We start from the raw sequence: 23721 nt of genomic DNA on the forward strand, positions 1-23721 counted from the left end.
CCGGCCCATCTGGTCAGGTATAGTCATCGGCGCCCGTTTCTCGTGTTCGGCCATGAACCAAGAGAACTGAAGCTTTGTCTTTTCTAGCTCCACCTTGACGCTCTTCAGCTCTGCCTTCGTAACCTCCACCTCCGAAGGCCTGAGAAGTGAAGCTGTCCGCCTCCACATCGACGCCAAGCGCCTGATCAGCCAAAGATGTTCAACCCACCAAGCTTGACGTCAACGGGAGGGGAGGAGCGGTGGCCTTTCTAGGACTAGAGCGGTGGAGACCTACCATGCACTACTCTTGCTTGCTGCCGGCGGTGCCCGTGCACGTGACGGGTTCTTTAAGGTAGTGGTGGGGTGCAACCTTGGCGTTGTCCTCCTTCTCCTCCTCGTCAGTCTCGCCGAACACCGCCTCACCCGCATAGTTGTCGCACTCCTTGCCATAAGACGCGACCTCCACCACCCATTGTCGGTACTGCCAGCAGGCGAAGCGGATCTCGCCGGCGGAGTGGTAGGACTCGAGCACCGCCTCCTGCTCCACCATGTCCGCGTCTGACGCGACTGCTCTGCCAGCGGCGATCTGCTCCTCCGCCCGCAAATGCTCTTGGAGGAGGTGGTGGTTGTAGACGGCGTCAGCTTGCGCCTCCCGAAACTGCTCCTCCCGCACCATGTCCATGTAATGGGCACAGCCGCACGGGCCTCGCCAATGGTCATGGTGCAATGCACCAGCAAGGGTGGCATGGAGGAGAAGGATGGTGTTGCGGAGGAGGAGGGTGGCGCCAGTTCATCGTCGGCAGCGTCCTCCATTGGAACATCATCGTCCTCCGGCTGCATGCCGGTTAGCCAGCCGGCAACAATGATGGCCATCTCCTTCTTCTGGTCCGACGTCAGCCCGTCATAGAGAACTTTGATGGGGAGGGATCCATGGTGGGAGTGGGGAAGAGAGGGATCAGAGATGGATGACTGCGGCTATGGTCAGGGCACTGACTTTTATAGCAATAGTGGGCGGCAGAGGGACGGGGGGTGGTGCCTGAGGAGACGCCTCGGCAACCGCGTGCCATCAATGCGGGTGGCAGACAGACGGACGGGTGGTCGTCGTGTTGTTTGAATGCGCGACAGTCGCCTGCACCAGGAAGCGGCGCGAGCGGTGCTCTCTCCGCCGGCGCACCGCTTAAATACCGGCATCAGTGAGCGATCGCGTCTGCTCTGGTAGGGCATGAATGCGGGCGCTGACCAAAATCACGTGGGAGGGGGAAGAATTTTTGGTAGGTCAAGGTGGTCAGAAACGGACGAGTGATTGGTCCGGAGTCCGGACTCTAGCAAACCTCCCCGGTTTTACGGGAGAAAACACATCTGGACCGCACCGCACATCGATACAAGACTATGTTCGATGATTTTCGCAATCCAGACAGTCACAGGAGGTTTAAAAGTCGGAGTTAGAGATGCCCTTAGGACCAACATGCGGTAGTGTGTAATCACCTTTTTGATGTTTATAATCACCAATGGTGTGTTTCTGTCGAGACACTTAGCCATTACGAGCGTTTCCAATCATCCACGGCGTAATGACTAATTTGGCATTACGAGTTTCCCTTTGGTCTCCATTACGTGAAGAGGCGTCGGAAGGGCAAAGGCAAAATGCTACTGGTGTTGCGGGTGAACTTTTTTTTAATGTACTGCTCATCATCTACTTTCAACCGATTGTGGATTCAGTCTTGGCGGCAAAGGTGTCTTTGATATTTGCTTGTGCACATCCGCTTCATAAACAACACACCGACTTTCCGATTCGTCGCCGTAGCCGTAGTGTTATTGCCCTCTGCAGAAAGATACATACTAGTACTAATTCTTTTGGAAAATGCTTACAAACAGTCGGATGATTTTCAGGCATTGCCAGCCGGGTCCGGCGCCATCCGATCCCATCCGATCGTGTGGCGCAGCGCCTCTGTGTTTGGCACGTGAAGGTAGTGCATCTATCTTACTCTTTGCCACGCGCATGAAGCTGATGGTCCCCGTGACAGCCTTACGTCCTTTTTTACACTTATACTTCGCAGGTAGTGCTTGCATGTACCTATACATGTAATGGCACAAATAATCTCAAGAGGAGCGCATAGCAAGCACCAAACGAGGATTGTAAAACCGCATCTTCACAGGTGTTGGTTTGACCTGATACTAGCAAGCTCATGTAGTAAAGGTTGTTTGGATATAGCGCTACCACAATTTCACATAAAATCGTGGCTCCTTTTCTTTATCCCCACCCCTCTAGCAATACTCAGAGAAGCATCCTAACGCCGCCGCCGCCCTCTTCGAAGCATGACATCGCAGCATCACTAGAGGTAGGCCGGCCGTTATTGCCACATCGCCACGGCCGTCGAAGAATGGCGTCACAACATCGTCGAAGCAGCCGTGTCGTCGTCGCAACACTGTCGTGATCACGAAGAATGCCATCTCAACACCATTGAAGTAGTCGGGCCTCCGTAACAGCATCGCCGAGGTCGTCGAAGCACGACATCGCAACATCGCCACGATTGTCTGAAGCACGATCCCGCATCATGTCCTTGACCTTCAGAGCATGATGTCGTAGCATTCATCAGTCGTCGAAGCACACGACGGGTATTCGAAGCATGTCACTATGCCGTCGTCGCGGCTGTCACAACACGCATCATAGCATCACGGCGGCCATCGAAGCATGTCGTCACTGCATCGCCACAATTGTCGAAGCACATCCCGCGTATTCAAAGCATGTCACCATGGGATCGTTGCGACCGTCACAACACGCATCGTACCATCACCACGGCCATCGAAGCATGGCATCACTGCATCGCCACGGTTATCAAAGCACACCATGGGCGTTTCAAAGCATGTCGTCGTGCCATTGTCACGGTTGTCGTAACATGCCTCGTAGCATCACCGCAGACGTCAAAGCATGTCATCACTGCATTGCCACAGTCGTCGAAGCACACCACACACGTTTCAAAGCATGTCATCGTGCCATCGTCGCGGTCGTCGTAACATGCCTCGTAGCATCACCGCAGTCGTCAAAGCATGTCATTGTAGAATCATCAAAGTAGCCAGGATACTGTCGCGGTGGCGGCGTGAGGCTGGTCCGGCGTTGCTGCAACGGCACGGCCGAGTCATAAACCAATGTTGCGACGGCGGGGCTCAACTGCGCGATGGATGCTGTGATGGTGGCTTTGGCAGCAATGTTGATGTTTGAGACGATGACACCATGTTGCGAACTAGTGCTGCGACGGCGGCTCGGGCTGCTCCGACGATACTATAATGGAGCCGCCTTGTTGCGAACTAGTGCTGCGACGGCGACTCAACAAACATCACGACGGCTCGGGATACTCCGGTGATGTTGCGACCAGACGTCGTGCTACGAGCGGTGCCGCGACGACCGACGATGTGCTGTGACAGCGCCGCTGTGCTTCAAGCCGATGCTGCGAGCCTGCGACAACCGGCAACGTGTTGTGAGGCAGTGCTGCGACGGTGCCACCGTGCTGCAAGGCCGATGCTGCAAACCGGGCGGCGACACTCCGGCGAGGCTCCGACAAAGCTTCGATCTGGTGCCGCTGGGATGTTGTTGAGTTGTTTGTTGCACAGATAGAGAAAGACGACGACTGAGTCATGGGCTCGTGGATGTGGGAGCTTGAGCGGATGGCTGAGATGACGTGCATGCAACGGCTGACTAGGCGGATGTTGTTTCGCTGCATGGCATCCGGATGGCGCCTAGGGGCCGCCAATTCTTTTGGATTGAAGAAAGCGTCAGGTGAGACCATGTAAACACACTAGACGCTGCGTCAGCATCAACCCCTCACGCAAAACACCCTATCAGGTGAGATCCTCTTAACACACTAGACGCTGCGTCAGCATCATTCCACTCTCCAAACTATTTAAAAATAATAAGAGAAGCAACGTCAACCGATTGATTTATGTGCCAGCCGTCCGATCCCGTGCTGCATAGCCATTGGATGGGTCATCAACACAATGTCCTCCACGTCGTTCTCACCAACACAACCACAACTTCATCCTCTTCTCGCTGTAGCACCACAACATCACGCTCCGTTGCCCCTGGCTCCCTGGCAGTCACTCGTACACGCCGATCCATGTCGGTCCATGGCATCAAAGCATATCTTCCTTGTAGCAGTCGCATTGGCCATGCAGCAGCACCGGGCCTCTGCAACATCACCTTTTGTGACTTCGATAGCATGTCATCCTCACAACATTGGCGACTAGGAGACATGCGGCTGCAACATCGACCCTAGCCGCAACTTTCGACCAATTTGTGGCATCGGCACCGCGCACAATTGCGCTGCTCGGCGTCATCCCTCCCCGTTTACAACAACAATGATGTTGCGTGGCGAGGGATGTCGTAGTGGTTGTTGTGTTACCCTCCGACATGTAGCGCAGTGGACGTTGCAGTGAAGGGTGTGTAGAGGCGGTGGTTGATACCACCCTCTCTCCTTTGCAACAATGATGCTGATGCAGACACATGTTTTTGCAACATTAGTAGTGTTGGGTTGTAGAACTCTGTTAGCGGGATGGTTGCCGACGAAGGGAGGCTAGAGGAGCATGATGGTGGGGACAATGGAAAGCATGTGAAGAAGAAGGCATGAGGGGGGAAGATGTGGATGAGATTCGTTGGGGGAGAAGACAAAGCTGACTGGCTAAGCGTACGGCTGGCCCACAAGAGACACGTGTCATGCCTGAAAGGGGACCAAAGCAGTCAAAAAAATAAACTGGATAAAGGAAAATGTTTTCTCTCCTAGCTTATGTATAAACCGGATAATTTTTTTCCTCCCATATACAGTTTTATCCACCGGTTTTCCATGAAAACCACCTCAACTACCCCACATTGTAATTACTTAGCAAATATATTTTTTGGTAAGCCAATAAAGTGGTTACCTGACAAGTTTTTACCAGATTTATAATTATATTTCCTTTACACAATCAAAATAATATAGGTTGGTAAATCACAGGACCAGCCTAATAGCAGAATATTTATGTTCTGGTTGCAACGCACGGACACACCCTATGAAATGCACGCATGCAAACCCTATCATATGAGCATCTTTAAGAGACGGAGCCGACAGATCATCTTGAGATCAACCAAGTATCACAAACGTCTTCGTAGTCGACGAGAACGCCTCCTTTCACTAAACGCACATTGCCAAAAAAACTGAAATAAATCAGAGAAATGCAAGCACCGATGTCAAATTTAGGATTTATACACCGATAATCAGAGATACAACTATCCTCGTAACCAACCAACTACAAGTTGATTCGGTATTGGCCTCACTTGAAAAGGGTAATGGTATAAAGCGCCTTCGTGAAAGTAACACTTTGCTCCGGGTTTACGTACGAATGACATATCTTGCACTCAAAACCACCGATGGGCGCGTCCGGTACCCTCGGCCGTCCATTCTGCCGCCATCTAGAAAACTGCAAGGAAAGCCGGCGTCAGCGGGAGAAGCTTCGCGCGCCCTGCATGCCTCCAGTCGCCTGGGACTCGGACTGGGAGAGGATATCCTGCCGCATAAACCTCCGATGCTCGTCCCCGTCAGCTCCGATTCGCGTCCAATATCCAAACCTAACGCGACCTGTCCCGGAGATGTGTAAATCTTATCGCTTAACCTCCGCCCCTTTCTATTCTCACGTTTATTGCACGTTAGACACGAAGGAACAGGCAAAGCGTGTGTATATATAGCCTGCGTCCTCCCCGACGCCTCCCCCACATCCACGGCCACGCAAGGGTCCATAAGTATTAATTCGTCGTTTAACCGCCTCGATCAGCCCCGGTTGGCGCGAGTCAGCGGTCGCACGTCGCCGCGGCCAGCCGAAGCACGCTCTTTCTTCGGCTTTGTCGGCGTACACACATGGCCCAGCCCAAAGCCGTGCGCGCCGCCGCCGCCGCCGCCGTGCCGGACATCGCCGCGCAGCTCGACCTCGCCTCCGCGTGCATCAACGGTACGTGCGTCAGCGTGCGCGTGACTGAAATGCATGCGTGCGTCGTCGGTGGATGTATAGCCTCATTGTATATCTTGTCCGTGTTGCCATGCAGGCGCCGAGTCGATGATGGCGGCGCCGGCTGCCGGGGGGAGGCCGCCGCTGGTGGTGGTCGGCCACCGTGGGAAGGGGATGAACGCGCTGGCGTCCCCGGACGAGCGGCTGCGCGAGGTGAAGGAGAACTCGGTGCGGTCCTTCAACGACGCCGCGCGCGTCGCCGGCGTCGGCTACGTCGAGTTCGACGTCCAGGTAAACTATTACAGCCGCAACCACGTACCCATTAGGATTAGGCATTAGCCGAACCCCGACGGAAGTCTCGATCGAGCTGGCGTTGGTGAGCGGTGCCATGTGCAGCTCGGTCCTCTCCTTGGGCGGTGGGTGGCACGGGCCGGGGCAGGCTGTCTCCAGGTGCTGGCGACGCGCGTGTACAGCACTACAAATTAGGCGACGTAGTATCTGGCCATGGATAACATTTGTCAGGCTCCTAATTTTTTTTTGAAACAAGATCGGGCTCCTAATTTGACCGTGTATTTCCTTTATTAGTTCGGTCCAGCACAGAAGAGACTCCATTCCATCCGGATTATTTTTAGCCTAGTGAGGAGCTCGAGAGCTTTTTTTTTCTCCTTCTCTCCAGGGCTTTTTTTTTTTAAAACTCTCCAGGGCTTTTTTTATTACTACTTATTTTATGATATTCCTGCGCTCAAACAGACCTGGCAAGCTATAGACGCGTCACATCTCACATGCATATATGCGTTGTTTCATTTTCTCCCGCAACTGCAAAAGCGTGAAGTGTGACGGTTTTTAAAAACGTCACATTCCATTTTGTTCTTCAGGTGACCAAAGATGGCTGCCCGGTCGTCTTCCACGACAATTTTATCTTCACCGAACAAGATGTAAGTTTCCAACTTCCGACCAACTTTTCAGTGCACAAAATAAGAAGAAGAAAAGAAGCATGCACCATCCCGATGGCGGATCGATGCTGCGACTGCGAGGTCTCACGAAACAATGACCGTAATTTCAGGGCAAAATCTGCGGGAAGCGCGTCACTGATCTTCCACTGGTCGAGTTCCTCTCCTACGGCCCTCAGAAGGACCAGGACAAGGTACACAGAACAGAACAACCGAGAACTGCAACCATATGACAGACGACACGCACCCTCTGGACAACCGTGACATCTGACTAGCATCTTGATTCAGGTCGGGAGGCCATTGCTGCGGAAGCTCAAGGACGGCAGGACACTGAGGTGGGACGTGCGTTCCGACGAACCCCTCTGCACGCTGCGGGAGGCGTTCGAGGGCGTCGACACGCGCGTCGGCTTCAATGTCGAGCTCAAGTTTGACGATGATCTCGTGTACCAGGAGGAGGAGCTCGCCGGCGTCCTGCAAGCCATCCTAAAGGCAAGAAGCTAGCAGCATAATGACCATCTTTTCTTTCTGTAATGGTCTGAAGATACATGTCGATTAACAACCGTGGTCTGTTTGTTTCGTTCAGGTTGTTTTTGAGCATGCCAAGGACAGGCCCGTCATTTTCTCCAGCTTCCAGCCCGACGCCGCGCAGCTTATGCGAAGACTGCAAGACCAGTACCCTGTAAGTGAACTTACTGTACAAGATAATCAAAATTCCCTGCAGATAGCATAGCATTTTCGGGCCGCGAACAGTGACTGACCTTCCAAAGCTACCGTGCAAATCTGATTTACCAGGTTTACTTCCTGACGGTTGGAGGGACGCAGCTCCACGCCGACGCACGGCGGAACTCGCTGGAGGAGGCTGTCAGGCTGTGCCGCGCCGGCGGCCTGCAGGGCATCGTGTCGGAGGCCAGGGCGGTGTTCCGGCACCCGTCGGCGGTAGCCAGGGTCAAGGAGTCCGACCTCTCCCTGCTCACCTACGGGCAGCTCAAGTAAGCCTGCAGCGACCCGCAAGTTTGCACCGGACTAGTTTGTCTATCTGCGACTGTAGAAGATACTGAATCCGATGTTGGTGCAGCAACGTGCCGGAGGCGGTGTACATGCAGCACCTGATGGGGGTGGACGGCGTGATCGTCGACCTGGTGCAGGAGATCGCCGAGGCCGTCTCGGAGTTCGCGGCCGTGGTGGCGCCGGAGCCCAGCCCCGAAGAAGGCCAGGCCGGGAGGTTGGGACCGGATAGGGCTGCGCCGGCGAAGAAGACGCCCAACTTCTCGCAGCGGGAGATTTCCTTCCTGCTGAGGCTCATACCCGAGCTCGTACAGTAGCGCGTCTTCTTCTCGGATAGTACTGTAATATCCACGGTGCGCCCGTGTAGGTTGACCAATCTTTGACACCTTGGAACTGAAACCCCAAGGCCCGGATGCGGCATGTAAATCAGGGCCACCACGACCCGTCCGATTGTTTGCATCAAGGTGAAATCCACCAGTTTCTGTGTGCATGTGTAAATCTTGGGCGTGTGGCCATTGAGTGTTTTGTATTGTATTGCTATTTTTTCAAAACGGATGCAAAATTTTTGCCTTGTAAATTAATATTAAGAAGAACATAATTGTCCGATTAATTAACGAAAACCCAGATAAAAGATGTTACATGCTTGGCCCTTAAGGGCAACCAAGCCACAACCCCGTTATACAAGTGGACTGCTCTCAAAACGCGAACCAACCTGTAATTGGATGGTTAGAGGGACTATGGTATCCGCATCTTAGTCTTTCGAAGGTGCCCATAGGGGCAGAGTGTGCGTGTGTGCGTTCATAAGGTGAGTGTATGCGCGTGTATATGAGCGTTTGCGTTTGTACTGATGTTCAAGAAAAAAGTGGACTGCTCTCAAAGCATAAGTGTAGCGACCAGACCTCAAACGGTCCAATCTCTGTGCTCAGGTGTCATCCCTGTATCAGTAATGCTGACACCACATAGTACTTGAAGGATTTATAATAGAGTAGCAATCACACACTTATTACATCGAAAATCTCAAAAAAGAACTTATTACAATAAATATGGCTTAAGACCATCTAATAACGATAACAGCGGAAGGCTTGGAAGATAAGTGAGTCTATCAACTCCAACGGCATCATTGAGTATAGAACCACGACCTAAAAACTCCTTAATCGTTGTCTGAAAAGTCTGCAACATTAACGTTGCAGTCCGAAACGGGTCAGCACATAGAATATGCTGGCAAAGTAACACATAGAGAGTAATGAAATGAAACAGGCTATTCTACATGCATATTTGGCTGATGGAAAGCTCTATGGTTACAGTATTGCGTAAAGCCAATTTTTCCCTACTGCAAAGGAATAAATTTTATTTAACTATCATGGTAGTTGTTAAACATTGAGAATGGTTGACAGCATTCTCAATCCCAATTAGGCATCATTATTAATCAAAACTCAACAAAATTAATTTTAGAGTAACATGTTGAGATTCACATGATAATCCAGGTACTAGATACTCAAGTTGTCCATAACCGAGGACACGGCTAATCATGATTAGTTTATACACTCTGTAGAGGTTTGCGCACTTTTCCCCACAAGACTCGATCGCCTTCGTTTGGTTTCTCGCACTGCATGGTGTTTGAGAAGACGGATGACCGAGACATAGTCTTTCAGAAGCGCTAGCACCTTACGATCGGGTAGACCGTTACACCTACTTTCCCCTACATCTGCAGTCTACCACTGTAAGAGTTTGCACAACTTAATCAACTATACTAGAGCCCATAATAGCTTGTGGCTGCACACGGAAGTTTCTAGCATGAATAATATCATGATCCATTTGAGCCTGGGTGGCGGTCCAAAAGAAAAATAGGCAATCGCTGGAATACTCAGGTGCCTCAATCCACCCAGATGTGTGTTTAAGTTGCCACCTTAAATAAACCATTAATTAACAATCTCACATCTGTCATGGATACACTCACCCAATCCACATCTACTAGCATAGCATGGCATAATAAGCAAACGTAGAAGTAACTCCCAAAGGTTTGATAATAAACAGGTAATAGGTTCTACCTCATCTACTTCCCAAACCCACAATTTAATTAGATCCTAATCATGCAATGTGTGATGATTGATCTAATGGAATAAAACTGGGTAGTGGGAAAGCATGATCAAAGTGTTACTTGCCTTGCTGATGATCCGGGAAACCTAGCGATTCGAAGTAGCAAGCGGCGCACTCCGGGTACTCTATCGAAACAAACAAGCATACAATAAGTACTCAACTAATGCACAGGTAAAACTCAAATAAGAGGTCTAACCAGAAGGTTCAACTTAATAACTCCGGTTGGCAAAAAGAATCAAACCGAACAAAGCAACGAAAGACAAACGGCAAAAGAAACAGGCTTCGTTTACTATTCTGGATCTAGGGCAATTTTTACAGTGGCAAAAACCTGTTTGAGTTGGTTAAACGGAAAGAGGGTTTCGAGACGAAACTCCAGGCGCTTGAATCGCCTGATTCCGATAAACGAGCGAAAAGTTAGACTAAAACGAAAATCGGATCAGAAATCACGATCAGAAAAATCGCGGATTTAATCCGAGAAAAAGAAAAACAACGAACGTTCGTTAAAACGAACGAACAGACGAACGCTCGCTAATTAAATAAACCGGAAAAACCGATCTATTTAAAAAACCGTAACTAAAAAAACGAACAAAACCGTCGGAAAAACCGAACTGTTTTTCGGAAAAAAACCCGGTGGCGGCGAGGTCTACCTCCGGCGACGAATCCGGCGGGCGGCGGCGGTGCTCCGATGGCGGCGTGGCGCAGCGGCGAGGGGCGGCGCGGCGGCGCGCCAAGCGGCGGCGAGGTGCGGCGGCAAAGGCGGCGGCGACGCGGGGCTAGGGCGGCTAGGGTTTGAGGGGGGGGGGGGTCCGGCTGGGCCTCCCCGGCTTATAAAGCCGGACAGGCCTAGTGTCTGGGTTGAACACGGCCCGTTAGGTCGGTTGCGTTTTTTTAAATAGTTACGCTCAGAAAAAACAAAAGAAATACTAAACGGACTCCAAAAATCCAGAAATAAATTTTCCCCCGCTTCTAAAATCAAGCCGCACAGGATGAACATTTATTTGGGGCTTAAATGCAATTTTGAAAAACGCAAATTTTTCCTAAATTCAAATAAAATCTTAATTGATTTTTTTATTAAATCCTCAATATTTCTTTGTTTTGGGAAAGTCATTTTATTCCCTCTCTCATATTTTTGTAATAGAAATAATCGAAGATAAAATAAATAAAATCAAATGATCCTATTTTCAAAATTTGAGACAACTCAATTATGAAAATAACGAAATCCCCAACTCCCTCCGAGGGTCCTTGAGTTGCGTAAAATTTCTAGGATCAACCAAAATGCAATAAATATGATATGCAATGATGATCTAGTGTATAACATTCCAAATTGAAAATTTGGGATGTTACAAACCTACCCCCCCTTAAGATGAATCTCGCCCTCAAGATTCGGGTTGGCTAGAAAATAGGTGAGGGTGGTCCTTCAACAATTCTTCCTCTCGTTCCCAGGTGGCTTTGTCCTCCGTGTGGTGGCTCCACTGAACCTTGCAAAACTTGATAACCTTGCTGCAGGTGACTCGACTGGCATACTCTAGAATCTTAACTGGTTTCTCCTCATAGGTCAAATCACTGTCCAATTGAATTGCTTCCAGCGGCACTGTGTCTCTCAGCGGTATATCAGCCATCTCTGCGTGGCACTTCTTCAATTGGGAAACGTGGAACACGTCATGAATTCCTGACAATCCTTCGAGCAATTCCAATTTATAGGAAACTTCTCCCATACGCTCCAAAACCTTGTATGTGCCTACAAAATGTGGCGCTAACTTTCCCTTAACTCCAAAGCGCTTAACTCCTTGAAGTGGTGATACTCGAAGATAAATATGTCTCCAACTTCGTAAACTGTCTCCTTGCGTTTAGAATCTGCATAGCTCTTCTGCCTGGACTGGGCTACCTTGAGCCTATCATGAATCAATTTCACTTTCTGTTTTGACTCCTTAATCAGATCTGGTCCAAACAACTGGCGGTCTCCAACTTCATCCCACGATAATGGGGTCCTGCACCTCCTTCCGTACAAGGCTTCGAAAGGGGCCATCTTCAAACTGGATTGATAGCTATTGTTGTAAGAGAACTCTGCATATGGCAAATTCTCGTCCCAGCTGGATCCGTAATCTAGCGCACAAGCTCTTAGCATATCCTCCAAAATCTGATTAACTCTCTCAATTTGTCCATCAGTGTGCGGGTGGAAAGCTGTGCTAAACTCCAGTCTGGTTCCCAAAGTTTCATGCAACTGATTCCAGAACTTTGAGGTAAATTGGGTTCCTCTATCTGATACTATGCTCCTTGGAACTCCATGCAGATAAACAATTCTAGTCATGTATATCTTTGCCAACTTTGCACTGGTATAGGTAGTCTTCACTAGAATGAAATGAGCTACCTTTGTTAAACGATCGACTACAACTCATATCGATTCATAGCCTGAACGTGTTCTGGGTAATCCGGTAATAAAATCCATGCCTAACTTATCCCACTTCCATTCGGGTATCGACAATGGCTGTAGCAATCCTGCTGGCTTCTGATGCTCTGCCTTTACTCTCTGACATACATCACAAACCGGTACATATTCTGCAATATCCTTCTTCATTCCGGTCCACCAAAAAATATCCTTCAAATCCAAATACATCTTGGTATTTCCTGGGTGAATCAAATACGGTGAATCATGGGCCTCTTGTAAAATTAACTTCCTGATCTTCGAATCATTTGGTACATAGACACGGTCTTCAAACCATAAGGTATCGTGCTCATCCTCACAAAATCCCTTAGCCTTTCCTTTGCTCATTTTCTCCTTTATAGCGGCAATCTCCTTATCAGTCTTTTGAGCTTCTCTGATCTTATCCATCAAGGTAGACTGAATCTCCAATGCTGCTACATGGCCTCTTGGAACTATTTCCAAACATAGCTCTCGAAGATTTTCGGCTAACTCCCTTGGTAAATCTCCCGTCATTAGGGTGTTGACATGGCTCTTACGGCTTAATGCGTCAGCTACTATGTTAGCCTTTCCGGGGTGATAATGCAATTTCATATCATAATCCTTGATGAGCTCCAACCATCTCCTTTGTCTGAGGTTCAACTCCTTCTGTGTGAAAATATACTTCAAACTCTTATGATCCGTGTACACCTCGCAATGGTTTCCAATCAGAAAATGTATCCAAGTCTTCAATGCATGCACTACGGCTGCTAACTCCAAGTCATGCGTAGCATAATTCAACTCATGAGGCTTAAGCTGTCATGAGGCGTTGGAAACAACTCTTCCTTCCTGCATATGCACTGCTCCAAGTCCTCGACGTGAAGCGTCACAATACACCTCATAATCCTTGGTCTGATCCGGTAAAATCAACACTGGTGAGGTAACCAAATGTTTCTTCAACTCCTGGAAACTAGCCTCACATTCCTCGATCCATATGAACTTGGTATCCTTCTTCAACAACTCCGTCATAGGCTTCGCAATCTTTGAGAAATTCTCAATAAACCTCTGGTAGTATCCTGCGAGTCCAAGAAAACTCCGGATCTCTCCAACTGTTGTTGGTGCTTCCCACTTGGTCACAGTATCAACTTTAGTGGGATCTACTGCTATACCTTCTCCGGATATAACGTGTCCGAGAAATCCAACTTCTTTCAACCAAACCTCACATTTGCTAAATTTGGCATATAATTGATGTTCTCTGAGCTTACCAAGTACCAAACGCAAATGCTCCTTATGCTCCTCTTCATTCTTTGAGTAAACCAGAATATCATCAATGAATACTACGACGAACTTATCCAAAACTCCATAAATACTTTGTTCATCATGTTCATAAAATATGCAGGTGCATTGGTCAGACCAAATGGCATAACGGTATACTCATACAGCCCATACCTGGTGGTAAAAGCTGTCTTAGGTATATCCTGTTCTCGAATCTTCAACTGGTGGTATCCTGATCGCAGATCGATCTTGGAAAATACCTTAGCTCCTTGCAATCGATCAAACAGATCATTGATCATGGGTAGAGGGTACTTGTTCTTGATGGTTACTTCATTCAAACCTCGATAATCAACAACCATCCTTAACGATCCATCCTTCTTCTCCACTAGAAGTACTGGTGATCCCCAAGGCGATGAACTTGGGCGAATATATCCTTTATCCAGTAACTCCTTAATCTACTTCTTGATTTCCACCAAATCCTTTGCGGGCATCCTATATGGTCTCTTTGATATTGGCCCTGTGCCTGGCAAAAGTTCAATCAAAAACTCAATATCTCTATCCGGTGGCATGTCTGGCAACTCTTCCGGAAATACATCGGGGAAATCCTTCACTACTGGTAGTTCCTCCTGCACAACTCCTATTAGAGAATTTACTTGAGTCCTCTTCGGCACATGCCGGGATACATACTTGATCCTTCTTCCTTCTGGGGTGGTAAGCAATATTGACTTACTGGCGCAATCGATGTTTCCTCCATACATCGACAACCAATCCATACCCAGAATTACATCCAAACCTTGTGATTCCAATATTATCAAATCCAAGGGAAATACATGCCTACCTATACTTAATGGCACTTGAAAACATCCTTGGCTAGCCATATACTCCGCTCCTGGTGAGCTTACTAACATAGGTGTTCTAAGAACTTTGGTGGGCAGGTTATACTTATCCACAAATCCCCTTGATATGTATGAATGCGATGCACCAGTATCGAAAAGAACGAGTGCAGTAAATGACTTAACCAAAATTTACCGATTACTCCATCCGGCTGCTCTTCAACCTCCTCCACGTTAACGTGGTTCACCTGTCCCCTGTTGAAAGGGTTCGGCTTCTTCCCAGAGCTTCCATTGCCATTTCCATTCTGGGATTCAGGACATTCATTGGCATAATGTCCGGTCTTCTGGCACTTAAAACAAGTGACTTGTCTCAGGTCTCTCTTGGCTGGGGTCGATGGGTTGGTGCGGTTCTGGCCGTTGCTTCCTCCATTCCCATTACCATTCTTGGTGCCATTGTGATTGTGCGAGCTACCTCCTCCATGGGTATGCTGAAAATGTCCTCCCGGTCTAGGGGTAAAATGTGGCTTCTGCTGAGCTCCTGAATTGTGCTTCCCTTGTCCAAACTTCCTCTTGCGATTCTCAATCTGCTGTTGCTTCCCTTCAATCATGAGAGCACGATCTACCAACTCCTGGTAGTTGTTGAAGGTTGCTACCATCAACTGCATGCTCAACTCATCATTCAGTCCTTCCAGAAATTTCTCCTGCTTAGCTGCAGCCGTAGCAACGTCATCTGGGGCATAACGTGCTAGTTTACTAAAGTCCTCCACATACTGGCCAACTGTCCGTCCTCCTTGGCGCAAATTGCGAAACTCTCGCTTCTTCATGGCCATAGCTCCTACTGAAACATGGGCAGTTCGAAAAGCCTGCTGAAACTAGTCCCATGTGACAGTGCCGACAGGGAAAGTGGCTGTGAAATTCTCCCACCATGATGCTGTAGATCCTTCAAGCTGATGTGCGGCTGTTGGGGAACGTAGTAATTTCAAAAAAATTCCTACGCACACGCAAGATCATGGTGATGCATAGCAACTAGAGGGGAGAGTGTTGTCTACGTACCCTCGTAGACCGAAAGTGGAAGAGTTAACACAATGCGGTTGATGTAGTCGTACGTCTTCACGATCTGACCGATCAAGTACTAAACGTATGGCACCTCCGAGTTCAACACACGTTCAGCCCGATGACGTCCCTCGAACTCCGATCCAGCCGAGTGTTGAGGGAGAGTTTGGTCAGCACGAGGGCGTGGTGATGATGTTGATGTTCTACTGACGCAGTGCTTCGCCTAAGCACTGCTACAGTAATATCGAGGAGGACTATGGTGGAGGGGGCACCGCACACGGCTAAAAGATCAAACGATCAATTGTTATCTCTTTGGGGTGCCCCTGCCCCCGTATATAAAGAAGTGGAGGAGGGGGAGGGCCGGCCCTCTCTATGGCGCGCCCTAGGGGAGTCCTACTCCCACTGAGAGTAGGATTCCCCCTTTCCTGGTTGAACTAGGAGCCCTTCCAAGTAGTAGGAGTAGGAGGGAAGGAAAGGGAAGGGAAAAGGAGAAGGAAGGGGGCGCCCCCCTCCCTAGTCCAATTCGGACCAGCCCATGGGGAGGGGTGCGGCCACCCTTTTGAGGCCTTTCTCTCCTTTTCCGTATGGCCCATTAAGGCCCAATATGAATTCCCGTAACTCCCCGGTACTTCCGAAAATACCCAAATCACTCGGAACCTTTCTGATGTCCGAATATAGTCGTCCAATATATCGATCTTTACGTCTCGACCATTTCGAGACTCCTCGTCATGTCCTCGAACTCATCCGGGACTCCGAACTCCTTCGGTACATCAAAACACATAAACTCATAATATAACCGTCATTGAACTTTAAGCGTGCGGACCCTACGGGTTCGAGAACTATGTAGACATGACCGAGACACGTCTCCGGTCAATAACCAATAGCGGAACCTGGATGCTCATATTGGCTCCCACATATTCTACGAAGATCTTTATCAGTCAAACCGCATAACAACATACGTTGTTCCCTTTGTCATCGGTATGTTACTTGCCCGAGATTCGATCGTCGGTATCTCAATAGCTAGTTCAATCTCGTTACCGGCAAGTCTCTTTACTCGTTCCGTAATACATCATCCCGCAACTAACTCATTAGTTGCAATGCTTGCAAGGCTTAAGTGATGTGCATTACCGAGAGGGCCCAGAGATACCTCTCCGATATTCGGAGTGACAAATCCTAATCTCGAAATATGCCAACCCAACAAGTACCTTCGGAGACACCTGTAGAGCACCTTTATAATCACCCAGTTACTTGTGACGTTTGGTAGCACACAAAGTGTTCCTCTGGTAAACGGGGGTTGCATAATCCCATAGTCATAGGAACATGTATAAGTCATGAAGAAAGCAATAGCAGAATACTAAACGATTGTGTGCTAAGCTAACGGAATGGGTCAAGTCAATCACATCATTCTCCCAATGATGTGACCCTGTTAATCAAATGACAACTCATGTCTATGGTTAGGAAACATAACCATCTTTGATCAACGAGCTAGTCAAGTAGAGGCATACTAGTGACAATCTGTTTGTCTATGTATTCACACATGTATTATGTTTCCGGTTAATACAATTCTAGCATGAATAATAAACATTTATCATGATATAAGGAAATAAATAATAACTTTATTATTGCCTCTAGGGCATATTTCTTTTAGTCTCCCACTTGCACTAGAGTCAATAATGTAGTTCACATCGCCATGTGATTTAATACCAATAGTGCACATCACCATGTGATTAGCACCCATAGTTCACATCGACATGTGACCAACACCAAAGGGTTTACTAGAGTCAATAATCTAGTTCACATCGTTATGTGATTAACACCCAAAGAGTACTAAGGTGTGATCATGTTTTGCTTGTGAGAAAAGTTTAGTCAACGGGTCTGCCAATTCAGATCCGTAAGTATTTTGCAAATTTCTATGTCAACAATTCTCTGCACGGAGCTACTCTAGCTAATTGCTCCCATTTTTAATATGTATCCAGATCGAGATTTAGTGTCATCTGGATCAGTGTCAAAATTTGCATCGACGTAACCCTTTACGACGAACCTTTTTGTCACCTCCATAATCGAGAAACATATCCTTATTCCACTAAGGATAATTTTGACCGCTGTCCAGTGATCTACTCCTAGATCACTATTGTATTCCCTTGCCAAAAACAGTGTAGGTACACAATAGATCTGGTACACATCATGGCATATTTTATAGAACCTATGGCCAAGGCATAGGGAATGACTTTCATTCTCTTTCTATCTTTTGCCGTGGTCGGCCTTTGAGTCTTACTCAGTTTCACACCTTGTAACACAGGCAAGAACTCTTTCTTTGACTGTTCCATTTTGAACTACTTCAAACTCTTGTCAAGGTATGTACTTATTGAAAAACTTATCAAGTGTCTTGATCTATCTCTATAGATCTTGATGCTCAATATGTAAGCAGCTTCACCGAGGTCTTTCTTTGAAAACTCCTTTCAAACACTCCTTTATGCTTTGCAGAATAATTCTACATTATCTCCGATCAACAATATGTCATTCACATATACTTATCAGAAATGTTGTAGTGCTCCCACTCACTTTCTTGTAAATACAGGCTTCACTGCAAGTCTGTATAAAACTATATGCTTTGATCAACTTATCAAAGCGTATATTCCAACTCCGAGATGCTTGCACAAGTCCATAGATGGATCGCTGGAGCTTGCATATTTTGTTAGCACCTTTAGGATTGACAAAACTTTCTTGTTGCATCATATAAAACTCTTCTTTAATAAATCCATTAAGGAATGTAGTTTTGTTTATCCATTTTCCAGATTTCATAAAATGTGGCAATTGCTAACATGATTCAGACAGACTTAAGGATAGATACGAGTGAGAAACTCTCATCGTAGTCAACACCTTGAACTTGTCAAAAACCTTTTGCGACAATTCTAGCTTTGTAGATAGTAACACTACTATCAGCGTCCGTCTTCCTCTTGAAGATCCATTTATTTTCTATGGCTTACCGATCAACGGGCAAGTCAACCAAAGTCCACACTTTGTTCTCATACATGGATCCCATCTCAGATTTTATGGCCTCAAGCCATTTCGCGGAATCTGGGCTCATCATCGCTTCCTCATAGTTCGTAGGTTTGTCATGGTCAAGTAACATGAACTCCAGAATAAGATTACCGTACCACTCTGGTGCGGAACATACTCTGGTTGACCTACGAGGTTCGGTAGTAACTTGATCCGAAGCTTTCATGATCATCATCATTAACTTCCTCACTAATTGGTGTAAGCATCACTGGAACTGATTTCAGTGATGAACTAATTTCCAATCTGGGAGAAGGTACAGTTACCTTATCAAGTTCTACTTTCCTCCCACTCACTTCTTTCGAGAGAAACTCCTTCTCTAGAAAGGATCCATTCTCAGCAATGAATATCTTGCCTTCGGATCTGTGATAGAAGGTGTACCCAACATTTTCTTTTGGGTATCCTATGAAGACGCACTTCTCCGATTTGGGTTTGAGCTTATCAGGTTGAAACGTTTTCACATAAGCATTGCAACCTCAAACTTTAAGAAACGACAGCTTAGGTTTCTTGCCAAACCATAGTTCATACGGTGTCGTCTCAACGGATTTTGATGGTGCCCTATTTAACGTGAATGTAGTTGTCTCTCATGCATAACCCCAAAACGATAGCGATAAATCAGTAAGAGACGTCATAGATCACACCATATCTAATAAAGTACGGTTACGACATTCAGACACACCATTACACTATGGTGTTCTAGGTGGCGTTAGTAGTGAAACTATTTCACATTGTTTTAACTGAAGGCCAAACTCGTAACTCAAATATTTTACTTCTGCGATCATATCATAGAAACTTTTATTTTTGTTACGATGATTCTCCACTTCACTCTGAAATTCTTTGAACTTTTCAAATGTTTTAGACTTGTGTTTCATCAAGTAGATATACTCATATCTGCTCAAATCATCTGTGAAGATCAGAAAATAATGATACCTGCCGCGAGCCTCAATATTCATCGGACCACATACATCAGTATGTATGATTTCCAACAAATCTTTTGCTCGCTCCATTGTTCCGGAGAACGGAGTCTTAGTCATCTTGCCCATGAGGCATGGTTCGCAAGCTATCAATTGATTCATAATCAAGTGATTCCAAAAACCCATCAGCATGGATTTTTTTCATGCGCTTTACACCAATATGACCTAAACGGCAGTGCCACAAATAAGTTTCGCTATCATTATTAACTTTGCATCTTTTGGCTTCAATATTATGAAAATGTGTATCACCACGATCGAGATCCAACAAACCATTTTCATTGGGTGTATGACCATAGAAGGTTTTATTCATGCAGAACAACAATTATTCTCTAACTTACATGAATAACCGTATTGCAATAAACATGATCTAATCATATTTATGCTCAACGCAAACACTAAATAACATTTATTTAGGTTTAACACTAATCCCGAAAGTATAGGGAGTGTGCGATGATGATCATATCAATCTTGGAACCATTTCCAATACACATCGTCACTTCACCCTTAACTAGTCTCTGTTCATTCTGCAACTCCCATTTTGAGTTACTATTCTTAGCAACTAAACTAGTATCAAATACTGAGGGGTTGCTATAAACACTAGTAAAGTAAACATCAATAACAATTATATCAAATATACCTATGTTCACTTTGCCATCCTTCTTATCCGCCAATTACTTGGGGTAGTTCCGCTTCCAGTGACCAGTCCCTTTGCAGTAGAAGCACTCAGTTTTAGGTTAGGTCCAGACTTGGGTTTTTTCACTTGAGCAGCAACTTGCTTGCCATTCTTCTTGAAGTTCCCCTTTCTTCCATTTGCCCTTTTCTTGAAACTAGTGGTATTTGTCAACCATCAACACTTGATGTTTTTCTTGATTTCTACCTTCGTCGATTTCAGCATCACGAAGAGCTTGGGAATTACTTTTGTCATCCCTTGCATATTATAGTTCATCACTAAGTTCTAGTAACTCGGTGATAGTGACTAGAGAACTTTGTCAATTGATCTCTTATCTGGAAGATTAACTCCCACTTGATTCAAGAAATTGTAGTACTCAGACAATCTGAGCACATGCTCACTGCTTGAGCTATTCTCCTCCATCTTTTAGCTATAGAACTTGTTGGAGACTTCATATCTCTCAACTCGGGTATTTGCTTGAAATATTAACTTCAAATCCTGGAACATCTCATATGGTCCATGACGTTCAAAATGTCTTTGAAGTCCAGATTCTAAGTCGTTTAAGCATGATGCACTAAACTATCAAGTAGTCATCATATTGAGCTAGCCAAACGTTCATAACGTCTGCATCTGCTCCTGCAATAGGTCTGTCACCTAGCGGTGCATCAAGGACATAATTCTTCTGTGCAGCAATGAGGAAAATCCTCAGATCACGGAGCCAATCCACATCCTTGCTACTAACATCTTTCAACTTAGTTTTCTCTAGGAACATATCAAAAATAAAACAGGGGAGCTAAACGCGAGCTATTGATCTACAACATAGATATGCTAATACTACCAGGACTAAGTTCATGATAAATTTAAGTTCAATTAATCATATTACTTAAGAACTCCCACTTAGAAAGACATCCCTCTAATATTCTAAGTGATCACGTGATCCAAATCAACTAAACCATAACCGATCATCACATGAAATGGAGTAGTTTTCAATGGTGGACATCACTATGTTGATCATATCTACTATATGATTCACACTCAACCTTTCGGTCTCTGTGTTCCGAGGCCATATCTCCATATGCTAGGCTCGTCAAGTTTAACCCGACTATTCTGCGTGTGCAAAACTGGCTTGCACCCGTTGTAGATGGACGTAGAGCTTATCACACCCGATCATCACGTGGTGTCTGGGCACGACGAACTTTGGCAACGGTGCATACTCAGGGAGAACACTTTTATCTCGAAATTTAGTGAGAGATCATCTTATGATGCTACCGTCAATCAAAGCAAGACAAGATGCATAAAAGATAAACATCAATGCAATCAATATAAGTGATATGATATGGCCATCATCATCTTGTGCTTGTGATCTCCATCTCCGAAGCACCGTCATGATCACCATCGTCACCGGTGCGACACCTTGATTTCCATCGTAGCATCATTGTTGTCTCGCCAATCTTATGCTTCTACGACTATCGCTACCGCTTAGTGATAAAGTAAAGCATTACAGGGCGATTGCATTGCATACAATAAAGCGAGAACCATATGGCTCCTGCTAGTTGCCGATAACTTGGTTACAAAACATGATCGTCTCATACAATAAAATTTAGCATCATGTCTTGACCATATCACATCACAACATGCCCTGCAAAAACAAGTTAGACGTCCTCTACTTTGTTGTTGCAAGTTTTACGTGGCTGGTACGGGCTTAGCAAGAACCGTTCTTACCTACGCATCAAAACCACAATGATAGTTTGTCAAGTTGGTGCTATTTTAACCTTCGCAAGGACCAGGCATAGCCACACTCGGTTCAACTAAAGTTGGAGAAACTGACACCCGCCAGCCACCTGTGTGCAAAGCATGTCGGTAGAACCAGTCTCGCGTAAGCGTACGCGTAATGTCAGTCCGGGCCGCTTCATCCAACAATACCGCCGAACCAAAGTATGACATGCTGGTAAGCAGTATGACTTATATCGCCCACAACTCACTTATGTTCTACTCGTGCATATGACATCTATGCATAAAACCATGCTCGAATGCCACTGTTGGGGAACGTAGTAATTTCAAAAAAATTCCTACGCACACGCAAGATCATGGTGATGCATAGCAACGAGAGGGGAGAGTGTTGTCTACGTACCCTCGTAGATCGAAAGTGGAAGAGTTAACACAACGCGGTTGATGTAGTCGTACGTCTTCACGATCTGACCGATCAAGTACCGAACGTACGACACCTCCGAGTTCAACACATGTTCAGCCCGATGACTCCCTCGAACTCCGATCCAGCCGAGTGTTGAGGGAGAGTTTTTTCAGCACGACGGCGTGGTGACGATGTTGATGTTCTACCGACGTAGGGCTTCGTCTAAGCACTACTACAATAATATCGAGGTGGACTATGGTGGAGGGGGGCACCACACACGGCTAAAAGATCAAACGATCAATTGTTATCTCTTTGGGGTGCCCCCTGCCCCCGTATATAAAGAAGTGGAGGAGGGGGAGGGCTGGCCCTCTCTATGGCGCGCCCTAGGGGAGTCCTACTCCCACCGGGAGTAGGATTCTCCCTTTCCTAGTTGAACTAGGAGCCCTTCCAAGTAGTAGGAGTAGGAGGGAAGGAAAGGGAAGGGAAAAGGAGAAGGAAGGAAGGGGGCGCCCCCCTCCCTAGTCCAATTCGGACCAGCCCATGGGGAGGGGTGCGTCCACCCTTTTGAGGCCTTTCTCTCCTTTCCCGTATGGCCCATTAAGGCCCAATACGAATTCCCGTAACTCCCCGGTACTCCCGAAAATACCCGAATCACTCGGAACCTTTCCGATGTGCGAATATAGTCGTAGAATATATCAATCTTTACGTCTCGACCATTTCGAGACTCCTCGTCATGTCCCCGATCTCATCCGGGACTCCAAACTCCTTCGGTACATCAAAACACATAAACTCATAATATAACCGTCATCGAACTTTGAGCGTGCGGACCCTACGGGTTCGAGAACTATGTAGACATGACCGAGACACATCTCCGGTCAATAACCAATAGCGGAACCTGGATGCTCATATTGGCTCCCACATATTCTATGAAGATCTTTATCGGTCAAACCGCATAACAACATACGTTGTTCCCTTTGTCATCGGTATGTTACTTGCCCGAGATTCGATCGTCGGTATCTCAATACCTAGTTCAATCTCGTTACCAGCAAGTCTCTTTACTCGTTTCGTAATACATCATCCCGCAACTAACTCATTAGTTGCAATGCTTGCAAGGCTTAAGTGATGTGCATTACCGAGAGGGCCCAGAGATACCTCTCCGATATCCGGAGTGACAAATCCTAATCTCGAAATATGCCAACCCAACAAGTACCTTTGGAGACACCTGTAGAGCACCTTTATAATCACCCAGTTATGTTGTGACATTTGGTAGCACACAAAGTGTTCCTCTGGTAAACGGGGGTTGCATAATCTCATAGTCATAGGAACATGTAT

The 23721-nt window shown here is 46.8% G+C and overlaps 1 protein-coding gene across 1 annotated transcript; it reads left to right on the forward strand.

Annotated features, from left to right (window-relative positions):
- The first annotated feature begins 5701 nt into the window (after positions 1-5701).
- On the forward strand, positions 5702-8472 carry LOC123185441 (glycerophosphodiester phosphodiesterase GDPD2). The gene is made up of 8 exons (XM_044597315.1): positions 5702-5949; positions 6044-6237; positions 6822-6881; positions 7010-7090; positions 7185-7385; positions 7480-7575; positions 7689-7885; positions 7972-8472. The coding sequence occupies exons 1-8, from the start codon at positions 5859-5861 to the stop codon at positions 8216-8218; spliced, it is 1167 nt and encodes a 388-aa protein (XP_044453250.1). The 5' UTR covers positions 5702-5858; the 3' UTR covers positions 8219-8472.
- Positions 8473-23721: the final 15249 nt, after the last annotated feature.

The sequence above is a fragment of the Triticum aestivum genome, chromosome 2A, assembly GCF_018294505.1.
Source record: "Triticum aestivum cultivar Chinese Spring chromosome 2A, IWGSC CS RefSeq v2.1, whole genome shotgun sequence".
NCBI classification, from domain to species: domain Eukaryota; kingdom Viridiplantae; phylum Streptophyta; class Magnoliopsida; order Poales; family Poaceae; genus Triticum; species Triticum aestivum.